This window comes from Acomys minous (assembly GCF_964271855.1).
Source record: "Acomys minous genome assembly, chromosome: 3".
NCBI classification, from domain to species: Eukaryota; Metazoa; Chordata; class Mammalia; order Rodentia; family Muridae; genus Acomys; species Acomys minous.
The window spans coordinates 55,153,972-55,177,671 of NC_140485.1; the positions used below are offsets into that span (position 1 = coordinate 55,153,972).

At 50.8% G+C, this 23,700-nt stretch overlaps 1 protein-coding gene and 1 long non-coding RNA gene across 9 annotated transcripts; both read right to left on the reverse strand.

The window, feature by feature from the left end:
* Positions 1-639: 639 nt before the first annotated feature.
* On the reverse strand, positions 640-15,688 carry PACSIN3 (protein kinase C and casein kinase substrate in neurons 3). Of its 8 annotated transcripts, none has more exons than XM_084776709.1 (11): positions 15,668-15,688; positions 5,420-5,483; positions 5,089-5,179; positions 4,782-4,938; positions 3,787-4,022; positions 3,529-3,684; positions 2,179-2,354; positions 1,941-2,061; positions 1,635-1,771; positions 1,191-1,312; positions 640-873 (listed from the first exon to the last, which is right to left on the reverse strand). In XM_084776709.1, the coding sequence occupies exons 3-11, from the start codon at positions 5,140-5,142 to the stop codon at positions 758-760; spliced, it is 1,275 nt and encodes a 424-aa protein (XP_084632835.1). In that variant the 5' UTR covers positions 5,143-5,179; positions 5,420-5,483; positions 15,668-15,688; the 3' UTR covers positions 640-757. The 8 variants fall into 8 exon arrangements, with proteins under 8 accessions (XP_084632835.1, XP_084632832.1, XP_084632833.1 ...); XM_084776706.1 differs by lacking the exon at positions 15,668-15,688 and adding an exon at positions 9,154-9,289; XM_084776707.1 differs by lacking the exon at positions 15,668-15,688 and adding an exon at positions 8,731-8,918.
* A 6,675-nt stretch (positions 15,689-22,363) lies between these two features.
* LOC311593426 lies at positions 22,364-23,390 on the reverse strand. Its single transcript, XR_014777708.1, has 2 exons — positions 23,332-23,390; positions 22,364-22,433 (listed from the first exon to the last, which is right to left on the reverse strand). It is a non-coding gene; the product is annotated as an uncharacterized lncRNA (long non-coding RNA).
* Between the last annotated feature and the right edge of the window lie 310 nt (positions 23,391-23,700).

Below are 23,700 nucleotides of genomic sequence, written 5' to 3' on the forward strand. Positions count from 1 at the left end.
ACTGCCGGGCTACTGTAGGCTATGGGCTATAGACAGAACGCCACAGCCACATCCTTCGATGAGTTACTGATCGATGAGTAATGATACAGCCTCCCACGTGTTCCCAGTCCCATCGGGAAGATACTGGCGGGGCTCCAGCTCAACTCCCAATCCAGCAACTGGCCCGGAGCAGAGCCCCGCACCTAACAAACCTGATCACAAACCGTTTCCAATCCAGATTATAATCCTGAAATTCCAGGGCAGATCTGCCCTGGAGGCATCTGCCTACCCAGTCGCGGTACCATAACACACAGCGCGCCGACGGACCTCCCCGACGCCTCCCACCGGTTGCAATGGGGTATTAAAAAAGTGCAACACTTAGGTTGGTTTTTGGTTTTTGTTTTTTTTTTTTCTTCATCAAATTTAATATGCACTACAACAAGTCACAAAAGAGGGTGCTGCTACATTCTCCCAACCTTACCCCAGGGACTCCCAGTTTAGGGACTGGATCCCCTACTCCTGGGAGGACCCAAATGCTCCCTGGGAGGCTCAGGCACCTCTGAACCGGCTGTCACTCCAACCTCTTCTGCGCTCAACCTAAACTGTGGGCCCGGCCTCTTTTTAGACACAGACCCCTTCCTGGGCCCTAAGAGTTCCTCCTTTGGGAACAGGGGCAGCAGCAGCAGCACATGGTTCAGGGCCCGCAGGTCCAGCAGTCCAGGAAAGGTCGCACTCTGGCTCAGGCTGGAGAGACGCTGCAGCAGGGCTGGCTGGGCACTCAGGCACCCACACATTCTACGTAATTGGCGGGGTACAGGCCAATGCGGCCGCTCTGCAGCTGGCCCTGGCACCAGCCCTGTTCGTCCTCCTCAGTCATCTTCAGCAGCTCTTCCCCTGAAGGAAGACAGGTCGGTCACTGCCAAGGGCACTGGCTTCACTGCTCCCAAAACTAGGTCAAGGCCTGGGGCATGGGATAGGACAGCGGCCCTACAACCTGGAGGGAACCCAACCCAGACCAGGAGAGGCCGTAGCCAGCAAGCCACCCAAGCAGACCCCAGGGAAGCAACTGTCAGGCCCCAGCTGGCTGGACCCTGAACAGCCGTTGAGAAGGGAGGGTGGGGAGTCTCCGGCTTTCCTTCTCTACAGCCCTGCTCTAGCACGTAGGACAGGGGGGCTGAAAGGACAAGGGACCTAAGAGGGACCCAGCATACCTGCTCGGAAGCTCAGCTCATCAGCTTCCTGGCCAGCGTAGTCATAAAGCGCCCGTACCCTCACTCCAGTGGTCGCCTTCCGGGGACTCTCCTCATCTGACCAGTCCTCGTCCTGCCCACTACTAGAGAGACACGAGGTGACAACTCAGGGCACAAGACCGACCGTCTATAGTACTCGAGTCAACGGGGAGGCAGGTGGGAAGGAGGCAGCGGGAAAGTCACACCGCTGCCACTCACGACTGCAAATGCAGGTACAATTCTGTGCCCGGGGGCTGTTATAGAACCAAAACATGAGGGACATGGGGACTGTGTGGCAAATCTAACCTTCTGTGAAATGGCCTTATTGACTCTCCCGAGATGGCCCTCAGGTACCAATGTGAAGGGGAAGAAGGAAGAAGGGGGAACAAGCTGTTTCTTTGTTTTGACGTGGAGTCCAGCTCTCACCCTGGGGATGGTGGGGACTGGGCTGGGGGAGCAGTGCCTTCTCTGGTCGGGACAATGCTGGTCAGAGTGACCTCATCAGGGCTCCGGCCACCCTTCTCCTTGCGGCTGATGGCTCTCTGTGTGTCTAAGGACCACTCCTGTGGAGAAAAAAAAAAAAATTTTTTTTAAAGAGTCATGCTGGACTGTAGCTACGGTGGCAGCACGGCCATCTGGAACACCTTCACTTCATCCCAAACCATGTCATCCTCTTGGGGCCCACCCTGAGCCCAACCCATCCCCAAGCCCCACCCAGCCTGTAACACCTGCCTCAAACTGTGGCCAGTTCATGGCCATGCCAGGCCCGTGCGTGCTACGCCACCAGCGCAAATCTTCTTCATCACTAGCCGCCTCGATGCCCTGCTGCAGGTCTCGATGGAGTTCATGGAACCTATGAGGTACTCAATGAGACACGGAAGGCCCAAGGCCCTAGAACAGCAAATAACTCAGCCCCAGTTAGAACCCAGGGGAGCTCAAGGGAAGCCTCCAGCCAGGGCGCTGGCCATACTTGTCACTGCTGGAGAGGTCGAGGTGTTGATGGAAGGTGAACAGCATATCCTTGAAGAAGAGAAGCCGCTGACGCTCAGCAGCCTGGCAGCTCTCAAAGGCCTGCTCCATGTCCTCCATGTAGCGTGGGGTGTAGCGATTTAGCTCTGCCAGGGTCTGCTCATACTGGGTTTTCATCTGGGCGAGAGAGAAGGGAGGCAGTGTGGAGAGACTGCCTTCCACCAGGATCCACCGAGCGCAGCCACAGGCTAGACCTGAAGCTAGCGGCCTGGGGCAGTCAAGCCTGCAACTCGCTTCCCACGCTTGGGACTGACAGAAGTAGCCTAACGAGGGAAGTGACAAACAAGCAAACACCTATATGGAGCACAAGACAGACTCAATCTGCATGATAAAGTGAGAGAAAGCCAAGTAGGCTTCCTGGAGGAGGCACTATCGTGATGACACACCTCGGGGAGGGTGGAACGCTACAGGGCCGGGCACTCAGGGCAAGGGGCAGAGTTCCAGGTACCTAGGTCCTCGACTGCCTGAAACCCAGCCATTTCTCTCTCCTGGGTAAAATACCACATTTCCTCATGTTTCTCTATGCCAGTGTGTGTGTGTGTGTGTGTGTGTGTGTGTGTGTGTGTGTGTGTGCGCGCATGAGTGTGTCTGCACATCACACCCGTATGCGTGCATGTGTATATGCATATGTACATGTGCATGTCTATATATGTGTCTGCATGTGTATGTGAGTGTGTCTGTGCGCGTGTATGCATAATCATCCTTGTGTATGTGCGTATGTGTGTGTGCTTGAGTGTGTGTGCATGCGTGTGTTAAAGGTCGAATGTCAACCTAAGGTGCCTTCCTCGGCCCCTCACATCCCTTAGACAAGCTGGCCATCGAGGCCCAGGGATCCACCTGTCCTATCCACTCCGGACACACACACACACACACACACACACACACACACACACACACACATTCTGTCACCTCCCCTTTACCACTCCAGCTGCCTTGCCAATCTTTTTACTGTCACCACAAGCACTTTACCTACTAAGCTCTCCCCCCGACCCCCCACCCCAAGTCCCTTCTTTATGTTTCTTTGTTGAGACAAGGTCTCCCTACAGTAGCTTTGGTGGCCTGGAACTCCACGTGGACCCGGCTAGCCTCTATGTAAACCAGCCCGGCACTGAACTCACAGAAATCCACCTGCCTTTGTTCCCTGAGGACTGGTATTAAAGAGTCCGCCCTAAGGCTCAGCCCCGGTTCAGGTTTTAAACAACCATCTCCTGAAGAAGTGGCATCCGGCATTAGAGCAGGAAGAGGCCAGCATCTGAAAAGTCACTGGGGAGGCTTTGCCAGGGGACTGTACCTTCTCTGCCTCCTTGGTGCAGCGTCCCACCCGCTCCTGCAATTTTCGAAGCTGCTCCTGGGACATGGAGCTGTCTGCCTTGGCGTGGCTCTCCCGGGTCTGCGCTGTCTTCTCATCCTTGCGGGCTGTGTGGTAGCTCTTCTTGGACGCCTCGACCTAACATGCACGAGAGCAGCTGTGAATCCTGGATGCCACACCCTGGTCCCCGTGCAGACCTGGAAGGCACCTGCCTCCAATAACCGCCGTTCCCAGTCTCACCTCTTTCAGCCTCTTAAGCCAGGGCTTCTGGGCCTTACGGAAACCATCCTCTGCAGCCCGGCTTTCCCGAAAGCCACCCAGCACTGGCCGGTGGAAAGCCCCGCGCTGCCAGGTCCGCACGCGCTCGCTGTCTGGACCATGCAACTTCTCTCTCACCTCCAAGTGCAGCTCGCTCAGCCGCTCAGCCGCAGTGAAGAAAGCGTGCCAGGCCTTCTCCAGAGTGCCATACTGTGGGCCTGCAGAGGGAGGAGCTTGGGCCAGGCGGGGCACTATCTTAACTGTGACTTCCTCCCTCCCTGCATCCTGCTCTGGGTGCCAGACAGAGGCACGGTAGGAGTAGGGGTGCGAACCCGAAGCCGCACAGCAGCGACATCAGGTGCTGCATTAGGGCCACCTACTCTGCGTCCTGACGGTGGGACTCACGAATCCTTGCATCCTCCACTACCATGGGGACAGTGCCATTGCCAACATGGAACAGGTGAAACCAAACAACAAAAACCAAAACCCTAAAGCCTAGAGAAGTCAAGTTAACTTGTCCAAAGCTAAACCCAAGTCTGCTGCACAAAGTCTGTGTGCCTGGGATCTGTCTATGTTTTTTCTTTTCTTTCTTTCTTTCTTTCCTTCTTGTTTTTGTTTGTTTGCTTGCTTGCTTGCTTGCTTGCTTGGTTGGTTTTGTTTTTTGAGACAGGGTTTCCACCACCTGCCTCTGCCTCCCTGAGTGCTGAGATTGGTTACAAGCTTGCACCACCACGCCCGCTGCTTGCCTGGCATCTTTCTACCCAGTCAAAAGGCCTGCACTCCACAGTTAGCTTTTTCTCTCTGTGGCTTCAGGCAAGTACCTTCTCTGACCTTCGTTTCTGTCCTAGAAAATAGGCGGAGGGGTAGGAATGCCGATCCCTCTTGCCACGCATGCACCCCTAGCACTCACAAAACCTTCGAGAAGTAGAAGCTGTTTTGAGGGCCCCCACCCTCACACTCTGTGATCTCTGCCTCACCCTTCTCCACAGCACCCCTCCACTTGCGGGCCCAGTCAGCCAGCTGCTGGGCATAGGCCTTCTCGATGCGGGCACGTTCTTGGAAGCAGCTAACCAGGTCTCCACACAGCCTGTGCCCATCCTCAACCCGCTGCACCGTCCGTCTGTAGTTGCCAGCCTGGGGCACATAGGAGAGATGGCTTCACCAGGGAGGAGGCTCCTCTTCCAGCCGGGGCTGACAGCTAGGCTCCTCCCCTGGACAGGTGGCCGAGCCCAGAGAGGGAAGGACAGTTTACTGCCATTCAAACCCTAGTCCTCAGCTGCTTACCTCCCAGAAACTTCCCCCTAAGACCTCCCCTCCAGCATCTTCTTCTGGAGCCATGGTGTCTCTGCAGCACGGAATGGTGGCAGATGTGGTGCTGTGGAGGGCAGGCAAGTAAGCAGAAACGTAAGACTTGCAGTTTGGGAGCTGGAAAAGGTCTTCTAATAGCCCAAAGCTTTTGTCCCTCTGCCGTCCCCACCACCCGAGGAACGATCAAAGGGACTGAGCAGCAAGTGCTAGAAGTACCCAGGGGGAGCCAAGATGGGGGCAAAAAATGGCAGCCCCCAAGACCCCTTTTCCCTCTAGGTCTGCCCGTCTCAGGCCATCCTCTACATACCTGGGGTCTCCAGATCACTTCAGGGACCTGCGTCCAAGTCTTCAAGCTGCCACTGTAATGCTGCCTTGAAGTTAACAAGAGCACAGAAGCGGGTAAGGGGGGAGAGCCTCCAGTGTCCAGGGCGGTGCCCAGCACCCCCAATATAGCAACTGCTGTCAGAAGTGCCAGATTCCAGGCTGAGAATGCCAGGCGGGTCACAGGATCCAGCAAGGGATTAGGTGACAGACAGGGGAGGATAGTGGGCAGAGAGCCCCACACGCCTGCTTTGGATGAGAAGAGGGCTCCTGCCTAACTAGGCCCCTTGAATGACAAGGCGACCCCATGAACAAACCAATCCAAGTGAGTAGGTCCCCGGCAACAGCCCCAGCAACTATCTGTGCTGAGTGGAAAGAAAGCCAAGAGGCCTAGGACCTATGGTGTCTAGGAAGCTTTATGGACAATTGTATTTTCCTGTCCTAAGGGATCCTCCGTTCACTTAAGGTGGAAATTCCACCACCTGGTCAGCGCCCATGCTATGGCTGATGTGAAAACAGAAGCTAGGCAATAAACCCAAACCACTTGACAAATCCATCACCCATAAAGAGACCCTCGCCTGCCACACCCACCATCACACAACAGCCCGGAAAGTCTCAAAGGGTCCTGAGATAACAAAACAAGTCCATTCCTTCAAAAAGCGTAGGGGGGGGGGGCTAGGAGCATCGTGAACAGCCCCCAAACCACACAGCCAGTCAGAAGAACTGTGGAGGACAACACAGTGACAGACAGCCTCCTGCCTCCAGGCAAGGTCCCAGCTCTTCCCCACTACCAACAGACTCAGCCCATAGAAGGAAATCCCTTTCTTCTCGGAAATAGCCCACGGCAAGAGTATGAGATTGCAGCAACCAGAGCAGGGCTCTGTCACAGTGCTCTCTCTAAACTGGTAAACCTCTACTCATTCCCGAAACTCAGCCGTCACCGCTCCCCCCTCCTTGGGGGTCCCTGGCCCCTGTGGTCCCAGTCCCACCGCATTCCATAGGTTGTGACTGAATCTGTCCGGGGTCACTGATGGGCTACTAACGCTTTCAATTCATGTTACCCCGGGGAACCAAAATCAGTAACAACTATAAATTAGAAAACAAGGGACCGGAGGCATAGCTCAGAGGCAGAACATGCCTGCGGCCAGAGCTTCCATCCCCAGCACCGAAAAGGAAAGGAGAAGAAAGATGTCCCGTTTGAATACCGGAAAATCTGCTGGCTACAGCAACCCTGAGAAAACCCTGCCCTAAGCTGACTTCCTACCTCGACTGGCAGCGGGGAGACCAGGCCTCTCCTCAGGAGACCCCATTATCCTACAGGTGATGAAGATCCCTAGACACAGAGCAAGCTCTGCCCCTCCCCATTAGCTCTTCACCTCGTTTCCTCCTGAGCCCATCCCACTTGTCCAGAATGGCTTGCCAGCCACAAGGGGAAAGAAAGAGCAGTGGCAATAAATCACAGGGCCTTTGGAGCTGTCCCAGTGAACCATGCAGGGCCTGGGGGCCCTGCCTATTCCAGCCTCCCGGCTCCCGGCTCCCAGGAGAGCTGCCCCCCACCCATCCCCTCTCCCTGGCCCCAGAACAGAGCAGGCTGTGTGTAGGGCTGGCACAGCTCCCTCAGGCCTCACAGAGCAAACACGAGCTGGAGCCCCAGGCACAGCCAGGCTCGGCACCCCCAGCTTCATCTATGTACGGGGGTGGCCCTGGCACCTTGGTCCCTGTTGAGGATTGGCATCTTGTGCCTCCTGACATTAGCAGAGACCCACATCTGAGTAAACACATCCTACCCACAGCAAGAGCTCAGAGAGCAAGAACAGGTAGTTAAAATCTTTCCAGGCCAGGCCTTTCACCTAGCCAGTCAGAGAGGGCAGGGTCTCCTCTCAAACACTGGTGCTGAGCTGGGAGTTCTGGGCTTCAGGAGAGAACCCCACTCTCCCCACCCGAGCTCTAAAGGCTTAGGCCTGGATCCTCTCCTAGCCTCCACCCTTTTCCAGGAGCTGGGGACAAGGGGCCTGAGAGACAGCAAAGCCACCCTGCCCTGCCCAGTCCCATGTCCTGAGTCACAGGCTGCGCCCAAGGGCTTGCTTCCCCAGCAGTCTCTCCCAGTCTGGCTGTAGACCTGGGATTTGAAAGGCGCAGGAGGGGGGTGGTTGCTGATTCAGAGAGGGGCACTTAAAAATCCAGAGACTGGCACAGCCTTTGGGGAGGCTGGGGGAGGGGGTGGCTCAGAGAAAGGGGGAGGAGGCAAGGGAGGGGCATAACAAAGGGGCACTTTTGGAAACCCGACCTGCCGGCTGAGGTGCCTGCTTACTGGTGACGCACTCCTAACCTCGCGCCTCCACACCAAATCTTGAAATCCAGGGGCTGCCGGTCTTTGGCCTCCACCCTTACAGACAGCGCCACTCGACAAACCACCTCCGGATCCCAGAAGGCTCGGTGTTGAACAACTCCCGAGCCGGTGGAGCCAGCCGCACGGACGCGCATAGCAAGGCCTAGACATGGAGGCTTTAGGACTTTTTGGACAAACTTGTTGAGCATGGTGTCGGTAGGGAGGTGGGGCCAATGAGGCCAGATGGTTACTGAGGAGGGGAAGGGGCGCTGCCTGCCAGGGCTAGCCATACTGATGGTGGCGCGAAGCAGGGTGGAGGTGCGGGCGTGGAGGGGGGCCGGTGATCCCTGCTTTCTACAGAGGCCCCTAGAAGGACTTCAGGACGGACGCGAGGAGAGCACTTTGGGACTCTCCAGGGGACCCAAGAGATGGTTTGCTGCTCCAACCTGGACACCCTATTACTCCCGGCTGGCCTGAAGAGTCGCCTAATTAGCGTAGAAGATGAGATGGCCTTGCGCTCGGTGGCAGCCAATAGCCCGGGTCTCCCGCGCGGGAGTCCGCCCCATTGCCAACTTCAGAAGTCGAACGACCAAAGAGCGAGCTAGAGCCAGGGCACGCCGCCGTGTTGCCCAGCATCCCCCTCCAAGTCACTCACCGCGTCCTCTCAGGGCCCCTCAGTGGGTTGGAGGGAATCTGGCCACGCACGGTCCCGAGTCCTACCACTCTGCGGCCGGAGCCACCGCCTCCTGGAGCGCGCCAGGCCCTCCCCCGGGAAGCCCTGCCCCCCGGGCCCGCCCTCTCCGCGGGGCTGCCGCCCCAACCTCACCGACAACGTCCCCGCGCCGGGTGGCTCTAGGGGTGAGAGCAATAGGATCTGCCCCCCGGTACAGAGAGAGCTGGAGCCAACAATCAAAGGTGGAACCGCGAGGCTATCAGAGAGCTAGATTTGAGCTTTGCAGCTCTCCGACCTTTGCAGAGCCTGGGAGGCCGGTGGGAGTGAACGGAAACCTGCATCCTCATCTTTGGGACGGGACGAAGGAACAATGCTACATCACGTTCTTTGCTGAGAGCACCTATCAAAGAAGTTAGCTCAGGGGAGGCTCCCAACCACCCTCTCCTTCTAAACATTCACGCTGACGTCAGAATATGAGGCTTACAGATAGATACCTTCAGCGGTTTGCCCAAGATCTCTCTATCCAGTACCGCAGAAGCGAGACTCGTAAAGCCATGCCTACTTAGAGCCACTCAGCTTGCAGCTCTAGCGCGCATACCGAGACCCGAGACAAACACGCGGTGGGGGCGTGGGACAAAAAAGCACGAACTCCTCCCCACTCCGTGTTCACAGTCCCAGATTTTGTACCTGGTCTCATCTTTAAATCCCTTAGCCTCACCTCCTTGTCCAATGTAGCCTTTTTTCCGAATCGTCACGGTGCCACCCCACCTTAAATAGATCCCTTCTTCACTGCCCCACCCCCAACCTCTCGGGATTTCAGGGCCTGTGGGTCTGTTATTTATATCCACTGGAGCGGTCCAAGAATGTTCTAAAGCTGACCTAACCGCCACCTGCTTGGCTTCCCCGCCCCTCCTGCTCTCTCCTGAGCCTGGTGACCCAACTGCGGTGCTCCGCGCTGGAGAGACAGGAGGGAACCCGGGCCAGCGGGGTCTCAGGCTAGTGGTCATGAGTCCAGGAGCCACGAGTCTCACCGGCTTGGAGAGCCCCAGGGCACCGCCCCCTAAGGGGACCGCGCGCTCTGGAAAGCCTAGCTGGTCTCTTTCCCGCACGTACATTTCCAAACTAGCCCACTCCACTCCCCTTAGAAGTGTGAGTACGTGCGCGCGGATTTTTAAAAGACAACTTTAAAAATAGCAAAATCGTGTTGTTTCTAAATCCGGATGGAATCACTGACGCATTCTTTGCTCAGCAGAGTCCACTTACAAAATGGGGGCGGCGGGGGAGGGGGTGCTGCTGAGGATGATGATCACTTAGAAGCAACACCAGCTGCTAGGGGCTGACTTGGGAGGGTGAAACTGTTCTCTTTTAGTTGCCCATGCTGTCACAAAGATGCACATCACCTTTGGCCCGAGGACTTTGGCGCATGTGGCAAATCTCGAGTAGGAGATTTGAAACCTGAGAATGTGGTTTCTGAATTTCAACACCCACTCTCTCAGGGCTCGGGCAAACCTTTTCTCCTTATCTGTTTCTGCTTCTATAAAACCTGACAAGTAACCCGGCTGACCTCCCACTGGGCCATGTGCCCCAGATAATTAATGATTGTAAAACAACGCAAATGAGAGGGGCTTGGGAAATGTCTCATCACAGCATAGAGCTTTGCATTGTTTGGAATCAGTTAACATCCCACCTAGTGCCTGGGGGCATTTAGGCACCTAGACAGAAAGTGTGAAAATACAAGAATGAAATTAATTACAGAAGCAGCCTATTAAAACCTCATTAAAAATAAAGTTGGCAGCCAGGCTCTGGGATGTAGGGAAGTCAGGATATAGTGGCTCCTCGGGAAACAAGGCTGTTCAGACCTCAGGGAGAAGCGGATGCACAGTGGAAAACATCTGGCTTCCCTTGGGTTCAAATCTGGAATCGGAAAGCAGAAACGTTGCAGCTGATCTTAAGTGTCCCTAAGGTACTGGGAAGAGGCAAAGGACAGAGCGTTTGGGCTGTAGGTGAAAAGGAAACCCCAGCTACTACCACTCCAGGGGTTCAGATTTCTATGCCCTGTGAACAGACCCCTTAACCACACAGTGCTTCATCACTGTCATCCCCCAACCTCTACAGTTCAAGATGAGATGCCAACGTCAGAAAACCAGTAAGAAGCAACTTGGCTCTGAGTCCCAGGTGGCAGGCTGAACCACAGCCAACTTTCAGGACACTCAGAGTCACCGAGAGTCTCTGGAATGTCCTAACCACTGTGCCTTCATGTGTTTGTTTGTTTATTCAGCCAAGGGAACAATAGGATTTTTGCTTTATACTAAACTCTATGCTAGAGCTGGGGTCTATATAGAGAAATAAGGCTAAGCCCTATGTGTGCACCGCTGATGGGATGTGGATAGACAGTCTCATGAGTAAACTGAGGCAGAAAGGACCACCTACCACAAAGGCATGCCACTTGATTGGGCTTGCTGAATAGGAATTAGTCATGTAGAGAGGCATTCCAGGTGGGTGTGCCAAGCCCCAGGAGCATCACTGTGCCATTCTGTGACCTAGCAATTCTTGGTATGAGCCATAGAAAAATGCACACAGACCGAAGTGCCAGACTGTTTGCATTCAGTCTATTCTATTCAAAATCCAAGAAAAAGGAGATACAAATGAACATCAGGAGGGAAACTGCTAAATAACCAAAGCTGTGGCTTACTCTACAACAATTCCAGAACACGCAGGTGGGCGGTGGCACACGCCTGTAATGCCAGCACTCAGGAGGCAGAGGCAGGCTGATCAATGTGAGTTCGAGGCCAGCCTGGTCTACAAAGCAAGGCCAGGACAGTCAAGGATACACAGAGAAACCCTGTCTCAAAAAAAACAAACAAAAAAAAAACAAAAAAAAAAACAAAACAAAAAAAACAAAAGAAAAAAGAACCATTTCCCTTGCAGTACTGAAGGTCAAACTCAGAGCCTTGTCTGTGCTGTGCAAATGCTCCTGCTCCAAAATTCCACCTCAGCCTGAGCTGCACAGGTGTTCTCATATGAAGATCTCTAAGATACTGCTAAGTAGAAAAAAGTGCAGAACACTAACTGGAGAGGAAACACATCAGGCTGATTTTGGAGGCTCTCTCTGGGAAAGGAGTCTCAAACTGCCATGTTAGAGGATTTATAGTGAGAGACTGGGGTGTGGCTCAGTGGCAGAAAGCTTTCTTGGCATACAAAGACTTGTGGTTAATTCCCAGCACTGAAAAGAAATTACGTGCTTACGTGTAAATTCTGCCATTGTGCTTGCTTACTGTATGGCTGCCTTTGAAAACTGGTGAGATATTGACTCTGCCCTCCACCTCCTACAGGCTGGGGTTACAGCAGTGTGCCATCAAAGCCTAGCTAAATTCTGTGATTAAAATGAAAACTGGTTGCCCAGTGTGGTGGCGCACACCTTTAATCCCAGCACTCTGGAGGCAGGGGCAGGTGGATCACTGTGAGTTTGAGGCCAGCCTGGTCTACAAAGCAAGTCCAGGACAGAGAAATCCTGTTTCGAAAAACCAAAACAAACAACAACAACAAACAACAGAACAAATGAAAACTGGTGAGGCATAATGAGTAGGGTTTGCGTCTAAAACACTGACGTTTCATATACTTTTTTTTTTCTAGAACTAATTCTGTAGCCCAGGGTGGCCTCAAATTCTCAGAGATTCACCTGCCTCTACTTCTCAAGTGCTGGGATTAAAAGCGTGTGCTACCATTGCCCGGCAAGTTGTGTGCAGTAGTTGAAAGGTCCTACAACTGTAGTGTCCAGTTGGTAGCGGCCAGTCTCACATGGCTTCTGAGCACTTGGATTGTGTGGCTAATGTACCCAAATAATTGAATTTTATTGTTTTCCTTAGATAGAGGGCAGACCGCCCTAATTTACCAAGGCTATTCTCAAACTCCTGGACTCAATCAATTCTCCTGCCTCAGCTGTTTTCTCTTTGTGGGGATGGAACCTGGGGCTTTACACATGCCAAACACACACTCTATCAGTGAGCTTTATCCCAGCCCTAGATTTATCCTTCCAAACTGGAACTCCAGGAGTTCCCCTGTGGAGGGTGAAACACAGCACACAGAGAGCTGCAGGCAGGGCCGGGCTTCTCTGAAGGCTGCCTTGTGTCTCAAGTTTCTCTTGGCCTCTGGACATGGCCCCAGCATTCCTGAAAGGTAGCTGACTTAACTGCTATGACCTTAAGATCTCAGGCAACTCCAGGTGGAAAAACTGGTCCGAGTTACTGGAGTGAGGGGTCACCCTCGTTATGGGAGGCTGATTCACAGGAAGAACCTCAGAAGAAGGGCACCAGAGAGGAAATGAAAAGCAGGTTGCTGAGTACAAAGCATCCGCCAAGTGCTGGAATTCGCTCAGGGCAGAACCCCTGGGAAGAACCACAGACAGGCAGGAGATGCCCAGCGAACTGCCAGAGCATCTTCAGCTTCCAGCCGTGTATGTCAGAAAGCTTCTGCAGAGAAAGTCTGCCGGGGTAGCTGAGGGATGATGGAGATGGTCCTTGCACTGAGCACAAGTCCTGGGACCACCCACAGTGTGCCAGGTACCTTCTGGGTGCTCAGCCTTCAACTTGAAGAAAGCAGACAAGATCCCTGACTTCCTAAAAAACCTCCAGTAAAATCAAATAATACATGATTACAGGTTGGGTTGACATTGTAAATGGGTGAGAGTGCAGGGCGGGGAGTGTGGCTCAGCAGTGGTAGAATGTGCGCTTAGCACAAGCAATGCCTGTGCTGGAAAGAGGTGTTGTGTGTTAATAATAAATGGAGCATAATTTCCATTAGGAAAGTGTGAGAAAAGACTCTAGAAACATCATCCTCTTCCCAAAAGACCTAAATGCCAAGTAACAGCCAGGTGAAGAGAACACGCATCCACAAGCACTCCAGGGCAAGGACTGGTGACTGAGGAGAGCACAGACCCTGCAACGGGACCTTGACCTTCTGGAAAGAGGCTATGAGTAGGACATGGTGACTGCCAGGCTTTGTGAGCTTCTTCCCAGGCAGGAGGAGGCCTGGGAGCAGCACAAGGGAGGAGCGGGCTGACTGGTCTTCTTGGATGTTGGACAAAGGCGAGACTAAGGAATGGTTTGTATGGGCATGCAGGACAAAGAATGATTTTAACACTTCGTTTTGTTTTGTGTTTTGAGACAGGGTTTCTCTTTGTATCCCTGGCTGTCCTGGACTCTCTTTGTAGACCAGGCTGGCCTTGAACTCACAGAGGAATAGAAGAAAAAAGGAAAAAAGAATTGAGGGTGGCTTGAAATGATGCAATCCATTTCAAAATGACCCCAGAACTTGTGACCCTTAGCGACATTTGTAGCTTAGCTAATAGTGTTTAGTGTTAACTTCTGCATCATTGACCACACAGTGATTTTGAGGCCATCTGGGCTACAATGAGACCCTCTCTCAAAAATATAACCACAGCGAGCTGGAAAGGGGATCTGATGACCTCATCTGGCCTCTGAGGTCACCTCACCCACATGCACATACCCCCACAAAGATATAAATACATATATAATTTGAAAAATAATAAAACAAATCTAAAACACAATAATGGGAGTGTGTGTTAGAATTCCAGGCAGGGACTATTGGCTTTTATTGTCTTGTTTTAAAATCCTTAATTACATCTGCAAGACCTTTTTCCCCCCTGGATAAATTAGCATTCCCAGGCTCTGGGGAGTAGGATATACAGAAACTAACCAGTTAAACCACTTTGCATGGCTTGCTAAAAAGCCAAAACCGTTAGCCTTGAAGAGCTCATCACAATCCTTTTTTTTAAAAAGGAGACTCTGCTTTTAATAATTTATTTAATTTTATTTTATATGCATTGGTATGAAGATATCAGGTTCCTTGGAACTGGAATTACAGACAGTTATGAGCTGCCATGTGGGTGCTGGGACTCGAACCCGGGTCCTTTGGAAGAGCAGACAATGCTCTTAACCACTCTCCAGCCCCCTCATCACATTCTTCTTGAGCTTTGAAGACAGGCAGCTTTCACTAGTTTTCTTCACAAGGTTTCATAAGTGTGCCTCTTTGTATAACAGGACAGCAGGCCCCGTGCTGCCAACTCAGAAGTGCCCAGGTCTTCTAGACTGCCTACAATCATATGAACACTTTTCAGTTCTGTGCCCACTTGAAATAGGCACAGTGACGAACGAAGGGAAATGAAGAGCAGTACATGGTTTTATGAGCCAGAAGGGTGATGAATGTCTGTAATCCCAGAAGTTCAGAGGTGAAGGTAGGAGGCTCAAGGATTCAAGCTTAGGCTTGGCTGTAGAGCAAGTTCAAAGCCTGCCTGAGCCACATAAGACCCTATCTCAACATTCAAAATAAACAGAGGCTAGATAAATGGCTCAGAAGCTAAAAGCACCGCTTGATCTTCTAGGGGACCCAGATTCAATTCTCAGCACCCACGTGGCAGCTAACAAGCATCTCTCACTCCAGGTCTAGGGAATCCCATGCCCTTTTCTGCATGCATATGACGCCCAGACACATGAAAGCAAAACACCCACGTACATAAACCCCAGTAGACAGAGTCCACGTACCCACTCAGAAGCTGGCACTTCAGGAGGACATATGGAGATATTTGTTTGGGTTTGGTTTTGGTTTCTTGGGACAGGGCTTCTCTGTGTAGCCTTGGCTGTCCTGGAACTCACTCTGTAACCAGGCCACCTGCCTTTGCCTCCCAAGTGCTAGGATTAAAGGCATGCAGCACCACCACCCGGCCCTTCGTTTCTTTCTTTAAAAGATTAAAAAAAATTTTTTCTTTATATGTATGTGTGCACGGTTATATAAATGTATGCCGTGTGGGCGTGCAGGTAGAGGCCAGAAAAGGGACATCCCAGAGCTGTAGTTACAGGTGGCTGTGAGACACCAGATGTGGGGCTGAATATTGAACTCCGGTCCTCTAAAAGAGCAAGAAGTGATCTTAACTGCTGAGCCATCTTTCCAACTCTTAGTTTCTTCTCTAATGCGAGTGATAAAATAATCTGACAAGATCAACTTAAACGAGAAAGGGCTTCTCCTAGTTCACAGTTCAAAATACAGTCTGCCATAGTGGGGACGTCAGGAGCTAGAGGTCAGCTCTCGGGTGATGTTAGGATCTGTGAGGCTCACATCACTGACCTTCACTCCGCACCACCACGCACAAGGCTTCACCAATAAGAACCACAGCTAAGGAGGCAGATCACGCTTTCCCTCTACGTTAAGAGACTTACCTGGAGTGGCTTGGGCAAGTTTTATCGTCACATGCTCCTGGAGTTACGATGTCGTAGTGGGGCCAGGAGCCAGAGCCGAGCAGTGGGAAGAGGAGTGGGAAGCTGGAATGTGAAGGAATGTCCATGCAGTTCTCCCAGCCCTGCCAGCATGTGACTCATCTCCCATAGGAAACTGGCTCTTGGCTGTACCACAGAGAAGCGTTTTCCTTTCTGTCATTTGGGATTTCTACAGTCCTTGGAAGAGAACGTTGGGTCAGAAGAGTAGAAGGAATTGCCAGAATTCAGCCCTGCCATGATGGCCCTCCTACTAGTAAGTGCCTCCCTGCCCCCCTCAGAATGGCCTTGAACCTTCTGTTGGTTAGTTTTATGTCAACTTGATACAAACTACAGTAATTTGGGAAGAGGGATTCTCGCGTGGGAAGATGCCTCCATAAGGCTGGCCTGTAGGCTGGGACGGCAGTGATGGTGCATGCCTTTGATCCCGGCACTGCGGAGGAGGCAGAGGCAGGTGGATCTCTGAGTTCGAGGCCAGCCCGGTCTACAGAACAAGTTCCAGGGCAGCCAGGGCTACACAGAGACACCCCCCCAAAATGTGACCCAAATGGTTGGCTAATGACTAATACAAGAGAGCTTTGTGGTGCCAACCCACGCAAGTGGTATAAGAAAGCAGGCTAAGCAAGCCATGGGGGTAGCGCCGGTAAGCAGCATTCTTTTCATGACTTTGAGTTCCTACCTTGACTTTTTTCCTTTTCTTTTGGTTTTTTGAGACAGGGTTTCTCTGTGTAGCCCTGGCTGTCCTAGAACTCACTCTGTAGACCAGGCTGTCCGCAGATTCAGAGATCTGCCTGCCTCTGCCTCCCCAGTGCTGGGTTTACAGGTGTGAGTCACCACCACCCCACTGCCCTGACGTTCTTCAATGATCTGCTGTGATACTGACCTCTGAGCTGAAATAAACCCATTTTTTCTTCCTAAATAAGTTGCTTTTGGTAAGATGCTGTGTAGCAGTTTCTTCTGGGATTGAAATGATCTATCTTATAGGGAGACTGCTTAAGACAGGATAACTCAAAAGAGTCTCTGGTCATGGTGGCACCCATCTTTAATCCTGGCAGAAGCAAGGGCATTTCTGAGTTTCAGGACAGCTTAGTCTACAATGTGAGTTCCAGGGCATCCGGGCTTACACAGAGAAACTCTGTCCCAAAAAACAAACCAAACCAAACAATAGATAGCCTCAGGAAGTCCCTGATATTGAGCAGATTCACTAGGTGTCCTTTCCCCTGCTGCCCTCCACCCCCTCCACCCCCCTCCACCCCCACCCCCAGTAAAAAAAAGACACTCTCAGACAAGCCAAGCTGCCTGGAAGATGCTTAGGTCAAGTGAGTCACTTGGAAGGGACACACTCTCCAACGCATTGATTTGCCTGCAGGCGGTGCACTGTGCCCCAGGCTCCCAGCCTTTGTGAGCGTTCATCCATGCCAGGTGGGCTTTGATGATGCAGCTGTCTTGGAGTCATTTCTACTTCCCCAAGAACCCTTCACCCACATTCCTGTAAGTAATCCCAATAAAACTCATTAAACTTTGTTGCCATCTGTTCTTTGGTCCGTCACAGGCTGCCTACCTAGGGTGAGTAGATGTGTGTGTGTTGTGTCCTCCCAGGAATAATCTTGTCACACGGCATCATATTGTTTTAATCACAGTAATAGAAACCCTAAGACAAATATAAATTTGTTATATAGTAGCCAATAAAGACCCTCATCACTTAATCCCCTTGCCTACACTTTATAGGTATGCACTGCCGTACCCCGTTTATGTGAGATTGGGGGTCAGACCCAGAGCATCACACAACTCACCAACTAAAATATATGTGTAGCCCCTGTTGAGGTTTCTTAAAATCACCAAAGAGCATCTTCATCACTTTTATCAGGCCTTATAGTAAAAAACATCTAGCCAAGAGAGTACATAACAACTTGCATTTACATCCAGGTGTGGTGGCGCATGCTTTTAATCCCAGCACTCAGGAGGCAGAGGTAGGCAGATTGCTGTGAGTTCGAGGCCAGCCTGGTCTACAGCTAAAATAACATGGAGAAACCCTGTCTTGAAAAACCAAACCAAAACAAAACAAAAAAATTATTTTTCTTTTCTTTTTTTTTTTTTTTTTTTGGTTTTTCGAGATAGGGTCTCTCTGTGTATCCTTGACTGTCCTGGACTGGCTTTGTAGACCAGGCTGGCCTCGAACTCACAGTGATCTGCCTGTCTATGCCTCCCAAGTGCTGGGATTAAAGGTGCGTGCCACCACACCCAGCCCACAAATTCTTAATAAACTTTTATAAATCATATATAGAAATGAGCAACTTAAAACAGTTGAGAAAAAAGCTGGGCCGTGCTAGCGCACGCCTTTAATCCTAGCACTTGGGAGGCAGAGACAGGCGGATCTCTGTGAGTTCAAGGCTATCCTGGTCTACAGAATGAGTTCCAGGACAGCTAGCGCTGTTACACAGAGAAACCCTGTCTCCAAAAACCAAACCAAACCAAAGCAAAAAGTTGAAAAAAGATGAAGGAAATAAAATATAATCTTTTTTTAAAAAATATTTTTATTGCTGGGCATGGTGGCAAACACCTTTAATCCCAGCACTCAGGAGGCAGAGGCAGGTGGATCTCTGTGAGTTTGAGGCCAGCATGGTCTACAAAGTGAGTCCAGGACAGTCAGGGCTATACAGAGAAACCCTGTCTCGAGAAACCAAACCAACCAATCAACCAAACAAACAAACAAGCAAAAAACCACATATGTGGTGTGTGTGTGTGTGTGTGTGTGTGTGTGTGTGTGGGTGGGTGTGTGTAAGCACTCTATTATATATATGCCTGCATGGCAGAAGAGAGCATCAGATAGAAGAGGGCATCAGATTCCATTACAGATGGCTATATGCCACCAGTGGTTTCTGGGAATTGAACTCAGGACCTTTGGATGAGCAGCCAGTGCTTTTAATCTCTGAGCCATCTCTCCAGCCCCTTGTTTTTGTTTTTCGAGACAGGGTTTCTCTGTGTTACCCTGGCTGTCCTGCACTCACTTTGCAGACCAGGCTGGCCTCAAACACACAGAGATCCATCTGCTTGCCTCTGCCTCCCTGAGTGCTGCGCCACCATGCCCGGCTTAGATAGTCTTAATATATTCATTATTTTTGTTTGTTTTGTTTTTTCCAAGACAGGGTTTCTTTGTGTAGCCTCTGTTGTCCTGGACTCACTCTGTAGATCAGGCTGGCCTCAAACTTACAGAGATCCACCTGCCTCTGCCTCCTGGGTGCAGGGATTGAAGGCGTGTGTCACCACATCTGGCTTATGTTATTTTCTGTTCTCTCCCTCTCTTTTTCTTTATGTTGGGTCTGGAGAGGTGGCTTAGCAGTTAAGAACACTTCTTGCCTTTGCAGATGACTAGTTCTTCCACAACCATTCATAACTTCAGTTCTAGGGGATTGGATGCCCTCTTCTGACCTATACATGTGGTGCACATATACACATGCAGGTAAAATACTCAAACATATAAAATAAAACGTTTTGTGTGTGTGCACATGTGTATATTTATAATGACCTCAGTTATACTCCTCAGGGGCTGTTCACCTTGTGTTTGGAGACCATGAGACTATCTTTTGGACCTGGAGCTTGCCAGTTAGGTGAAGTTGGTTAGTCAGTAAACATCAAGGAGCCATCCGCCTCTGCTTCCCCGACACTGGGATCACAAGGGAGTGCCAGTATGCCTGCACTTGATGTGGCTGCCGAGGTTCTGAGTTCAGGTCCTCAAGATTCACATTTAGTAGCTCACTGACTGAGCTCACTCTCGAGCCCCAGTTCAGAATGTTCGCAATAGTCAGCCTTTAATCCCAGCGCTCGGGAGGCAGAGGCAGGTGGATCACTGTGAGTTCGAGGCCAGCCTGGTCTACAGTATGAGTTCTAGGACAGCCCAGGGCTGCGCAGAGAAATCTTGTCTGTAAATAAATAAATAAGGCTTGCCGTTCTAGCGCATACTTTAATTCCAGCACTTGGAAATCAGAGGCAGGTGAGTGCGAGGCCCACCTGTCTACATGGCGCGTTTCAAACCAGCCAAAACTACATAGTAAAACCCTGCTCCAAAAAATAAAATATTTTCAAAATAAAATTTTCAGCAACAAATTATTCAAAGAAAATTTCAGCAAGATGGCTAGTAGATGTTTCTTGGCTTTAATATCTGACTTATTTTTCCCCAAATTATAGGGTTTGCTCTAACATTCAGTGTTCTTGGGGTTGGGTGGGGGTGGAATCCAGGCTCTGATTTAATATGACTATGACTTTGTTCATATGTGGACATTTAAACACGTAGTGGAGATGCCAAGCACCGAGAGCCCTGCATATCTGAGTTCCGCTTAGTCCGTCTCCAGTCCTCCAGGAAGAGTCTGAGCTCTCGGCAAGCTTGGCGGAATCCCCGAGCCTGTCATTTACAAACCACTGGTTGCAGTCAGTGTGTGTGGGAAAAGCCAGCACCAGCATCTGTGTGGCTCCCAGAAGGCTTTGCAGACTCAGCAGGGTTTGGATTCACAGACAGTGTTAGCAGAGTTGGAGTCATGTACCAGCCTGCACCAGGACAATGATTCCTACTCCCTGAACACTTCGCACAGGTGGTCTGAAGTCTTGCTTTTTGCTGCCTGTACAAGCTAACTCACAAGATCACAGACCCTGGGAGGGAACCAACAGCTCTCCTCCTTACCCTCCTATTAGCTCCTGATGGCTAAAGCACAGAAAAAGGAAGCCCACCGCTGGTGGCTCATGCCTGCCTTTCATCCTGCACTTGGGAGGCAGAGGCAGGAAGACATCTGAGTTCGAGGCCAGCCTTATCTATACAGAGAATTCCAGTACAGCCAGGGCTACATGGAGAAAACCCATCTCAAAAAACAAAAACCGAGCTGGGTGCATGCCTGTAATCCCAGCAGATCTGAGTTCCACGACAGCCTGATCTACAAAGTGTGTCCAGTACAGCAGAGCTACATGGAGAAACCGTGTCTTAAAAAAAAAAAAAAATCAAAACAGAACAAAACACCCACTGAGTGTGGTGGTGCATGCCTTTAATCCCAGCTCTCTGGAAGCAGAGGCAGGTGGATCACTGTGAGTTTGAGGCCAGCCTGGTCAACAAATCGAGTCCAGGACAGCCAAGGCTAACACAGAAAGACCCTGTCTCAAAAAATCAAAATATTAAATAAATAAAACAAAACACCCAGAAACAAACAAACAGAAGGGAAAAGATGAGTTCCAGGTCAGAGTCTAAGTGCAACTTTCGTCCCACTGTGCTCTATTATCTGTTCTAGAAAACACTCTAAAGAAGCCACGCATTGTTCTGCAGATCAAAGAAACCAGTATTATTATCTCGGGTCATGCCATGGTCTGCCCCGGCTTTCAGTGTGAACGAACACGAGACCATGATTTGCTGCAACCAGCAGCTTTTGAAAGAGCTGCTTTGTGGTGCCCTTTAGTAAAAAGTAACATCACAAAACAAACAAAACCAAAAAACCACCAAAACCATAACAAAACCCAAAACCAAAACAAACAGGAAAAACCCAAGCATCTATAGAATAACGGGTTTTCATGGCCACAGCCTGAAACTGGAGCAATAGTACACCACGCACCGCTTTATCAGATTAGCATTTTGAAAATACCCGTATGAAACGCACTTGCCCATCATGCACCTGGTGGCTCATCAGCCGGCAACGAATGACGTCAGGCCACCAGGCAGAGGTTTTATTGTGAAATCAGGAAACAAAGCAAACTCTGGGTTAAAGGTGCCTCAAAACTACAAGCTGAAACAAAGTGTTTTGTTGGTATGTGCAAGGCAGGTTTCCACACTGCTCACACTCAGTTCTACCCGTCATGGAAAAACCTCCAGGTGAAAAAAATTAGACTCTGGGAAATCATGTTTCTTTTGCTCACGAATCCAGCACAGCTCAGCATTCCCTTCTGGTCTTTGAATTTCCTGTTTCCTCCGCCTGGAGCACCCTCCCCTTTTCCTCTACACAGTCAAGAGTCATCTTCCACACCTTTTTTTTCCCCTTCTGGTTTTTTGAGACAACGTTTCTCTGTATGTAGCCTTGCCTGTCCTGGGCTCCCTTTGTAGACCAGGCTGGCCTCGAACTCATGGAGATCCACCTGCCTCTGCCTCCTGAGTGCTGGGATTAAAGGCGTGCACCACCACAACCTGACTATTCTTCTACACTTTTTTATTTTATTCTTTTATGTGTGGGTGTCCGGTGTGCATGTGTGTCTGTGTACCATGTGTGTGAAGGGCCTGAGGAGACCAGAACTACAGTTACAGACGCGATGAGTGTTAATGTGGGTGCTGGGAATTGAACCCAAATTCCTTGGAAGAGCAGCCGTTCCAGGCTGTCCGCCAACTTGCTATGTAGTAGAGGCTGGCCTTGAACTCATGGCCTTCCTACCTCTACCTTCCCAATGCCAAGATTACAAGATAAACAGTGAGTTCAAGGCCAGGCTGTTTGACATGAGAACCTTTCTCCAAAATGGTGGCAAGCAAGACATCTTAGTGGGTAAAGTGCCTGTGTTCAATCTCCATGTCCATGTAAATGTGGAAGGAACGAGCCAACTCCACAATACTGTCCTCTGACCACTGCACATGCTCTGTGGGGCACATTCACTCACATATACACACAATTATAATAGAAAAAATTGGATTTAAATATTTTTTAATTTTTAAAACATTTTATACGTATAAGTATTGCCTGGGAATTACACAGGGCTGGCGCATGCCACCATAAATATTGTCCTTACCTACAGCATCTATGAGGTTAATAACATCTGTAAAATAAAAGGAAGGAATCAAATGCGATTGGCTATGCTGAGGCACCTATTATTAGTGACAAAATGGGGAAATATTTAGCTACACTTGGATCTTCGCTCTTGTTAGGTCACAAACAACCTACTTTTCTACTTTTTTTTATTTTTTTTAAGATTTATATACTTATTAATACGTATACAGAGGCATGTACACCTGCAGACCAGAAGAGGCCATCAGATCACATTACAGATGGTTATGAGCCACCATGTGGCTGCTGGGAATTGAACTCAGGACCTCTGTAAGAGTAGTCAGTGCTCATAACCTCTTAGTCATTTCTCCAGCCTCCCCCTCTTTTTAAAAAAATTTTCCTCTGTGTGTGTGGTGTGTGTGTTTTAGTTTTTCTTCTTCCTCTTCTTCTTCTTCTTCTTCTTCTTCTTTTTCTTCTTCTTCTTCTTTTTCTTCTTCAAGACAGGGTTACTTTGTAGCCTTGGGTGCCCTGGACTTGCTTTGTAGACCAGGATGGCCTCGAACTCACAGAGATACGCCTGACTCTGCTGAGATTAAAGGCGTGTGCCACCACGACTGGCGTGTTTTAGTTTTTCGAGACAGGGTTTCTCTGTGTGATCTTGGTTGTCCTGGATTTGCTGTGCAGACCAGGCTGGCCTGCCTGCCCTCTGCCTCCCAAATGCGGGGATTAAAGGCGCGCACCACCACGCCAGGCTTTTCTGGTTTTTTGAGACAGGGCTTTTTGTGTCCTGAACGCACTCTGTAGAGTCGGCTGGCCTCAAACCGAACTCACAGATCCGCCTGGCTCCGCCGCCGCCGGAGTGCTGGGATTAAAGGCGTGCGCCAACACCGCCTGGCTTAAACCATCTGGTTTCATCAGGCCCAACACACAGGCGAAGTCTCAGATCTTAAGGAGTTAAAAGGAAGAAAATCCTCCCAGCACGCTCCACGCTCCTTTCCGGAAAGGGTAGAGCCGCCAGGGGGCGGGCTAGGCCTGAGAGGGCGGGGCAATTCCGGGGGCGGGACAGCCCCTACTGTGGCAATCCCGAGGGGGCGGGGCAATTCCGGGGAGGGGGCGGGACAGCCCCTACTGTGGCAATCCCGAGGGGGCGGGACAGTCCTAAGGGGGCGGGACAATTCCGGGGCGGGGCGGGGCGGGGCGGGGCTAAAAGTAAAGCGGTCCCTGGCGCGTTTGGCGCGAAGTTGTCGTAGGCAAGCTTAC